Source organism: Pseudoliparis swirei, chromosome 12 (assembly GCF_029220125.1).
Source record: "Pseudoliparis swirei isolate HS2019 ecotype Mariana Trench chromosome 12, NWPU_hadal_v1, whole genome shotgun sequence".
Taxonomy (NCBI): domain Eukaryota; kingdom Metazoa; phylum Chordata; class Actinopteri; order Perciformes; family Liparidae; genus Pseudoliparis; species Pseudoliparis swirei.
In genome coordinates, this window is record NC_079399.1 from 7,953,033 (window position 1) to 7,962,350 (window position 9,318).

Here is a 9,318-nt window from a genome sequence, read left to right on the forward strand (position 1 = left end):
TAACGTTGTATTATATCCAAAGAAGTAGAACATTGTCTGGGTGAAAATAGAAAGCTAAAAACAAGTTCAGCTCTCACTTAGGACAGTAATAACAAGGCCATACAACTGAGTAATGCAAATATACATGAAATAAATCCACAAACAAATCTTTAAATCACCTCAATAGACAGTGTAACATAGAATGCAAATGTTTTATTTTGTTACACGCGCACACATTACGTCGTCATTCGTGCGCTCGTTTCTTTTATTCTGAAGGACTCGTGCCGGAAGTCGTTTTGTTGATGCTGCTGCTGGATCACAGGCGGATCACAAAATCAATTAAGTTATGAAAAATACCATTAATTGCCTTTCTTTGTCACCGCAGCTCATGAAGAAATGGCGGATCTCCAGACGTTGTTCATTTGAGGGCAAACCTTTCGCACCCAATGGCGCGTATTCCGACGACAACCAGCACCTCAACCGACAGGAATATTTACGTTTTTTAGGTGAGTTAGCTCGATGGCTAGCTGGTGAAGTTGACATTAGCTGCTCGGCTAATTTAGCTGCTCGGTTAACACGTTCCGCCTAATACTGACTGAAGAAGGCACTTGTCAATCATTACTACGTGCTGACAAGGACGCGTTTTTGTTCGGCCACTCAATGGGCTGCGCGCCGACGGGTTTGGCCACATCCTGCTACCATTTCACGTTGTGCAACACCATCTGTTAGCTGAATGCTATACGAAGACGTCTTTCAGTTTAAATTGCTCGCTGATTCGCTTGATTGCGCTCTGCTGCACCAGAGCTAACGTGTTAGCCATTTTGCTAAAGTAGCACGACGGCTTCGCTACTTCATTGGTGGATTCCGTGTTTGTCTGCAGCGTAAATGCACCAGATGATACACTCGTATGCCGTCTGTGTTTTCTGATGTTGGTGTATTTACTACAGTGTGTGCAATGTCCTCCAACTTGCTTTACTGGGACGGAATAGCTTGGCTGATAAATGATACCGAGATGCACTGCAGCAAGACGCACGACTGGCTTAAACAGCATTTATACTATACATTTTATAGTGAGCAGTTTTATATTTGTTTTATTTAAATACGGGGCTTAAAAGACGTGCACGAGCTAGGCGACCTACACACGCTGCTGTGAAATGATCAAGTGTGTTCTTTATGTGCTCTCCGCGTGCAGTATGTGTCTCGATGACACCATCACTCACTCCAGACTTGACACTCTGTTGTTCTCAGCTCGAGGAGTCCCTTGGTTCAGTTTCAACCATTAAGCTTTGGATAATGGCAAATTAATTGTGTGGTAATGTTTTTGTCAGTTGCTTTTGAAGCTGATACTATTTTTTAACTCGCCAGTACATCAACAGAAAATATATGGTGCCGATTCAAATTATTATTCATCCAAGTACTTTTTTTCCAAGCAGAAATTCCCCAAATGTACTGGTCCAAACTTGTCAAATTAGAGTATTTGCCATTTTTTTCTCATTCTTTTGGGATATTCGTGTGGGTTTAGATTAAGGAATGTTAGTCAGGTGAAACAGCCAATTTGAAGACGTCACCTTATGCTTTAGGAAATTGTTTTGGTCTTAAATTTGAATTGGTGGGTAAACTGATGTTTTCTACATCAAAAAAATTATAATTTACAAAGATATGACCTACCTCTAATTGATTTTAATTGATTTTGTCTTGCATCTATAGATATACTGAGGAATATCTTCCAAACGGATGACAATGAGCTGATGGTTTTGGAAGTCTGCAAGAAGATCAAAGAGGGAGGCTGTCTGGAAGATGCCAAGAAAAAAACAACAGAATCCACAGCCAGTCAAGTGTAGGTATTCAAAACTCTTTTTAACTTTGGAAATGTTATGCATAGCTGAGTTTTAGAAATCATCTGGCATCTTTATTTTAACCACATACAGTAACTGTGGCTTCACAGTTAGACCTCTGATTAAAACCCTGTGAATGTTGGCCGGGTCGTTAACGACTTGTGTCCTCTTTTTCCGCCCACATCTGGACAACAGGCGTTGCTGTATGAGTACTGGAAATATTTCACATTCTGCATACATGAGAAAGTGCATATTGCAAGTTAGAAATGGACAGATGTAAAAACGGACATGTTACGTGATGAGATTCTACTTTTCTTCAATTCTCTGTAGAACCAGATTCAGAAAGAGGGGACTGATCATGTTACTTTAGCCATTCCCAGAGATCTTACATCTGCTGTAGCAAAATGTGGCCTAAACCAATTTCTGAAACCTCACAGTATGGCCCGATGTTTGTGTTGCCAATTAGCAGAAGGATAGTATTGGTTTCACAAACCTTTTCATTGCCCAACATTCACACTCAAGTAATTGTTACAACATATATAGAGAGACTGTCTCTACTTCTTCATACTGTTACTACCTCCGTACTGCTTAGAGAAGGACAGGAATTTTAAAAGCAAGTATTTCAGTGGTGGCCAATATGCAATGTCAACACCATCAACTCACAATCTGGAATTAGCTCAGTTACTCATTACTTATTGATTAGTATGTACTTAAAAATAGAACAAATTATGTCATGCAGTAATAACAAAGGGTTTTCTTTAATAATTTTTTTAATTTTTTTATACAGATGGTCACTTGACCAGCTTATCCTAGTAGGTAGTTTGTATCCGACCCTAATCAATAGCTATCTATTATTTAGTTTGATTTTATGTGTTTCTGAGAAAAAGAGAACCGTCCCATCTCATTCTCAGCGTGTCGATCCCCCAAAGCACCACTAGGTGGCAGTGTGGCGCCGTTTCTCAAGGAATTGCTCAGCAGTGCTGATGAGCAAGATGCCCTTGACTTGGCCTGGTGAACAGTGACAGCTGTGTGATATCTGTTTAGATTCCATCAAGCTTGGGAGACGAATTTAGGATTTCAGGCATCATTAGCTGGAACTGCGGTAAAGATGCTCCATCTGTCAACTACACGCACTTCATTGTGTGTGCATAAGATGCTGCTTGTACACTGTTGGAACGTAAATAAGATTGTCTGCCAAGATAATGTCAGACTTTTACTATCATCCAATATGCTAAATAATTAACCTTGGAGTGTAACTGAAAGGATTTTCACCAGCAGAAATACAGACTTATTAATGATTACATAGTCGATTGCTTTTAAATACGCCCCATATGTGTATGCTTTGCTCAACTTAATTGACCACTAAACTTAATGTCATGCCATGTACAGTTGTGTCGTGAATTGTTTCACAACTACAACAACTGCATGGAGCCTGGTGCCCCAGGCCCTGGTGACCAGCCAGGTAGCAGCTGTGGATGTCCTTGGATCAATGCTGCTTTACCAAATGCAAACAAAGCATTTTGTAAAGTCTGCAGGAAAGAACAATGCTAGAATCAGTGTTACTAATACTGTTTGTTGTCACTAAATCTATTGTTATGGTGACCAAGCACCTAACTCCCCCTTTCCAAAAGTCATCCATTCTCATCTAGTCCCCCGATAAAGTTCACGTGCCCTGGGCCAACATTAATGTAACGCCTGGTCGGGCTGCCAATGATTGTGTGCGACACTGGGCTGCGGAGTTTTTCTGTACTGTTGCTATGTGTGTCATTGCCATGAGTAGCTTCATAATAGAAATATTAAGCCACGGTGATTTTTAAATTGCCCCCTCGGTGAAATGTTGTTGATATTCTCTTTTCTATGACTGCAGTGGATTCTGAAGATGGTGTAGCCATTGAAGCGCCTGGAAACCTCTCCTTAGACACAGACTTCCTTCTCGGACAAGACCTTGAGTTTGGTGATCCTGATCGTGACCACAAGATTCTAGGCCTGGAAAAGTTCTCAGGTTTGTAAAGAATTTTTAAGAATACAATTCAGCATTTCAAGTTCTAATCCTTAAGGTGTCTGTCCTGGTTGAAACGGCACGTGCTGGAGCTTTGTCAGAAATGCAACAAGAGAGCATCTGGCTCATGATAGTAAGAGACCAAAAAAATGGCAACAGTGTTAAAATTGTTTTCCATTATTGATAATCGACTGCAGTCAGTCCTTGTGACACAATGCGCTCGTTCCTGCGATTGCTTCACAATAAACGGCAACCATGCATTTCACACCGCAGTGAAGCTGGCCTTCACTTTGGGAAACAGGGTCAAAGTTGCCCCCACGTTTCTGTGTGGTTATTGCATATATATATATATATATATATATATATGCTCACCTGTCTTGATGCCGCAAAAAATCGGGCGCGGCGGAGGAGAGCGAGAGAGTATTAGCGCGAGACACGTAGAAGAAGAAATGAATGCTTGTGTGTGGGGCGCGAAAAAAAACAAAATTTTTATTTTAATAAAAGAACAAAGACGTCTTGAAGAAAAGGGACCTTAAATTACTTCTGCTGTAATCTGGCGCGATAGAGAAAATTACAGGGTGTCGGGCGGAGATTTGAGGGGGTTGGGGCGCCACCCTGATAGAATGGTAGGGGAAACACTGATATATATATATATATATATCAGGGGTTATGGTAACATATTTAAAACGAAGCAACACTCGCATGATCGCCAACCACCTCAGAGCTTCACTCAGACAATATCAGAGCATTCTGAAAGTACAGCCCTCTAAAATGTCATACGAGCTATAGTCCCTCTAAATTATAATTGGTATTGAAAGGAATCATCCTGTTTCCATTTCACTTCAGAATGTTACACCACCTCAGCGTGTAACTCAAGACAGTACCAGGTCATGCTGATGTGAAATTTCCAGATTATAGCCCTCAAATGTCATATGAGCCATGTTCCCTCTAAATTCAGAATATAAATTAAAACGGAAACCTCCCTTTTCCATAGACCAATTTTACTTTGCAATGTTGGCAGACCCCCTCTGAGGACATTATCGGGACATTATTGTGTTGAATAACTGAACTAAAGCCATCTGAAATGTTGCTCATGACATTTATGATGGATTTCCTTTTTTAAATTGAATGCCCAAACTGGCCTGACTTGCAGTCACTTAACCAGGTGAATGCTCATAATGTAAAGTAGGCAGCGGTAGGAAATGTTTCATTAGCAGTAAATGAATACATCTCTGATGGTGAAGCTGCTTTCAGTTGGATGCATCATCTGGGAATCTCTAGCGTGAAAGTAGGCCATCTCAATCTGCCGTGACTTTCCGACCGATTTTAAAAACTGCTATATAATTACAGAATGTAAATACATTAAAGTGTTGTGGCAGAAACAATGCTGACCCTGAATAGCATCTAGAATGCGTTTTTGATTTCTTTAAAAAGTGGCGTCCGCCGTCTGTCACTCGTCAGGAGAGCAATTCTATCCAGCAGCCGCATTTTATTTTCTCTTCTAGTGCCGAACCGTTTTTCTGCTGCTCACCTTCCTGCTTGCGTTTGCGTTTCTATTTCCTAAACATCGTATGGTGAATCGGTATCGATTATACGATGAAGGGGAATGGGAGGATCGCACAGCCGGAGCATTACAGTCCATTTCAATTGACTCCATCGCACCGTCTTGGTGAAAGACCAACGCTCTCATTCTGTTCAGTGGAAGCCAAACGTTTTAACTTGCTGCCGTTACTATGAACACATTTAATAAATCACCGTCGCGCTAAAGGAAGCGGCGGCTTCATGTGCGAAGAGGACTCGTAGGTTTTTACAGTTTGTTCGTCGCGACATTAAGAGAAATGGAAGGCTCCGCTCATTTCTCCCCAGCATGACTCTTTGTCGGATAGAATGATCTGAAAAATGGAGAAGTAGAGGAAGGAGCTGAGACACCATTCCATTATTGTATAAGGGTCATAAAAACAGGACCATTACCATCAAGGACACCATTATATGAGGGCATGTATTCATCATCATCATCATCTGCTGCCTCTGCTCCCACAACCCTCCTGCCATGATCATTCCCCCCCCCACACCCCCATCATCATCATCATCATCATCATCATCTACATCTACCATCATCATCATCATCATTATCATCAGCCGCAGCAGCCTCACCATTATAGTCATCATCATCATCATTAGGCTCGGTAATCATCCACGAGGGGTTTCCGTGGGGCAGATAAAAGGGCAGCGGCGACTCGCCTTCCTCACATTTCGGCTCGGCGGCGGTGAAGGAGGCTGCTTTTCCTCTCCCGGCTTCTCGTTCAACAGCACACGCCGAATCCCGGAGAGTTCCTCGTCTCGAAGCTTTTCCGCGTAGCTTTCTGGGAGGGAAAAGTGTCCTTTTTTCCCCCTTTTTTTTTCCTTTTTCCCCCCCCTTTTTCTTTCTATTGCCTGGAAAACCCCCGTTGTCCTCGCAGGTAGCGCTGTGAGTATGAAATGATCCTCTGTTTCACTTTTCTTTCTTTTTTGTGTGTGCTGTGAAGAGCGTTTCTGTCTGCAGTGGAGTCGTGTTACCCACAGTGGGGGGAGAAGGAAAGGGTCATTATCTGGAACAGATTGTCGTTGCCGGCTGTTTTCCTCGTTTGAGTTTGAAGTCATTCGGTGAGATCTGCTCAACAGATCCAGTCCGAGTTGGACGCGTGCCTTCGGCTGTCAGTCTGACCTCGGTTCATTCGTATGGAAGCCAGCGTCTCGGTGAAACTCGGTAATATAAAAATGTGTCGTTTGTTTTTATACCCACAGTGTCAACATGAAGCGTTTTTGTGATCACACATTTTAATATTAGGATTATCACACTTTTTCAGTTATTACAAACTGGTCTCCTGTTCGATTTAGAGGAACAAAACAAAAGCTCTTGCTGCATCGTAATAGATGTGTGATTGTCTCTGATGTTGGTTGTGGAAGTGCTTTTGTGTGGCTGGCTGCTTGTTGTCTTCTTTCTGTATTTGTTCCGCTGTGCTCTGATCTGTATTGTAAAATACATTTGCAATGACAACCTGAATATTTGCTCTATGCAGAACAGTATAAAAGGCATTCTCGATGGATTCAGCTGCAATTGGAAACCGTGGTGTGAAACATTGCAGATTGAATAAACGTCAGTCTAGATCTCTGCTCTGGCTCGTCGGCCTCTAACGACGTTTCGAGGGTCTTTTGTCCTGAGGTGCCGTGTTTACAACCGTGTCTCTCTGTGTGTCCCCTGTGCAGAAGTCGCTGCCGAGATCGGTTTCTCTGTGTATCCTCTGGGTGAGGTGAGCCCTGCCTACAGCCAGCTCAGCATGGAGAGCGAAACAGACAACTCTCGTAGCACCACCGACAACGGGCGGGAAGACGAGGGCGGCGCGGCCCAGTCCTCGCCCACCTTCCCCCCCTACCTGTCCTGCAGGGGCTGCGGACAGCTCCGCGACGACCCCCTGGGGCCGGGCATCGACCTGGTCGGCCCTTACTGCCTCCGGTGCTGCAAAGCCTCCCGGGAAGCCAAGAGCTCGGACTTCTGTTCCCCTTTCGGAAGCATGAGCGGGATCCGCGGCGGGTCCCACCTGCAGCTCGACGGCGACGGCTTGGGCAACGGGATGGGCGACAAGGCGCTGTCGGCCGAGGACAAACTGGCCAAGCTGCACTCGTGCCACCTCTGCGGCTTCTCGTCGCGCTACGCCAACCACGTGAAGCGCCACATGAAGACGCACAACGGGGAGAAGCCCTTCAACTGCCCGCTGTGCACGTACGCCTCGGCCCAGCTGGTGAACCTGCAGAGGCACCTGCGCATTCACACGGGCGAGAAGCCGTACAAGTGCGACATCTGCACGTTTGCCTGCAGTTCCCTCGGCAACCTCAAGAGGCATCAGCGCATGCATGTGCCCTGTGCGGCCCATGGGCCGGACGTCCCGGCGCGACCTCCCATTGGCCAACACAGCCTGAAGAGGCATGTGATTGGGCAACGACCCAATGAAGAAAGCTCTTGTTCTTCAGCTAAGGGTGTGTATGATGTCCTTCCTTCATTATTTCATCATCACCGTACCTATTTAAATAAAAAAAAACAATTATGTTGTGACTCCATGATCGTGAAACAGGATGCACCCTTTTGAAAAGCCCCAATCTGTCACGTAGTATCTTATAACTGTCGTCTTTTTCTTTTTCAAGTTTCAGTCGTTGCAAGGCCGTCTTCAAATCTGAGTTTGGGAGCCCAGAGCAATGACTACCTGTCGGCCTTTGATGGCTTGAAGGGGGCGTCGCCACCACCCATACCGGCCTCCAACCCGCCTCCCACCCACCCGCCTCCCAGCCACCGTCCTTCCGGCCACCAGCCTCCCGGCCACCAGCCCCCCCCGCTGCTGAACATCCCAGACGGCGGCGGCGGGCGGCAGCAGCAGCCGGGCGACCAGAGGGGGCGTGGCGGACGGCGCCGCCATGCCCTCGTCTCTCTTCCCCTACACCTGCCGGCTGTGCGGCATCGTCCTGGAGGACGAGGACGGCTCCTCGGCCCAGATCTGCGCCAAGTGCACCCTGGAGTTGCTGACGAAGGACTCGTCGTCCTCGCCCAACAGCCCCGGCGAGCGCAGCGACAAGGTGTACACGTGCTCCGCCTGCCCCTTCCTCACGCACTACCCCAACCACCTGGCGCGCCACATGAAGACTCACAGCGGCGAGAAGCCGTACAAGTGCCCGCAGTGCGACTACGCCTCGGCGCACTTCGACAACCTCAAGCGGCACCACCGCGTGCACACGGGCGAGAAGCCCTACAAGTGCCACCTGTGCGACTACGCCTGCGGGAACCTCGCCAACCTGAAGCGCCACCAGCGGGTCCACTCGGGCGCCAAGCCCTTCCAGTGCGCCGTGTGCAACTACAGCTGCAACCAGAGCATGAACCTGAAGCGCCACATGCTGCGGCACACCGGGGAGAAGCCCTACAAGTGCCAGGAGTGCGGCTACACGACGGGCCACTGGGACAACTACAAGAGGCACCAGAAGAAGCACGGCCTGGCCACGGACGGCTGGGTCAAGGTCCCGATGACCGGCACCGACGAGGACGAGGAGGTCAGGAAGGGGATGGGACTCGCCGTGGCGAGCCACCGGAAAGAGGCGGCCGCCGACATGCAGTACATGTCGAGGGAGGGCGGCCAGACGCTGCACTCGTGCTACAAACTGGAGATCGCGTGAGAAGGAACTCGGCGAAGAGAAGCTACCAGCAGCGTGTTTTCTTCCACAAAGCCTTTATATTGTGTGTGTGTGAAACCTTTTCGTGTTGTCGGACGTCTTCAGAGGCTGCTAATCGTCTCGTTTGTAGATTCTCGCACAATTTGTTGGGACTATCTCGATCGGCTGGATGAGTGGACTCGTTTTCATCTCCGCTTTTGTGTCGGGACAAATGGACGCCGGCCTCTGACCGCCTCGTTCCGTCCGTCACTCGGCCGATGATGACCGCCCCCCCCTCGTATGACAAACGCATATCTGGTGATTCCCGCGAGG

General features: G+C 46.9%; 1 protein-coding gene across 1 annotated transcript; it reads left to right on the forward strand.

Moving 5' to 3' along the window:
• The first annotated feature begins 268 nt into the window (after positions 1-268).
• On the forward strand, positions 269-9,093 carry znf513a (zinc finger protein 513a). Its single transcript, XM_056427421.1, is given in 6 exon segments — positions 269-485; positions 1,687-1,816; positions 3,682-3,816; positions 7,060-7,827; positions 7,993-8,209; positions 8,211-9,093. Coding segments are annotated over 5 exon segments (1,959 nt in total). The 5' UTR covers positions 269-485; positions 1,687-1,776; the 3' UTR covers positions 9,010-9,093.
• The last annotated feature ends 225 nt before the right edge of the window (positions 9,094-9,318 follow it).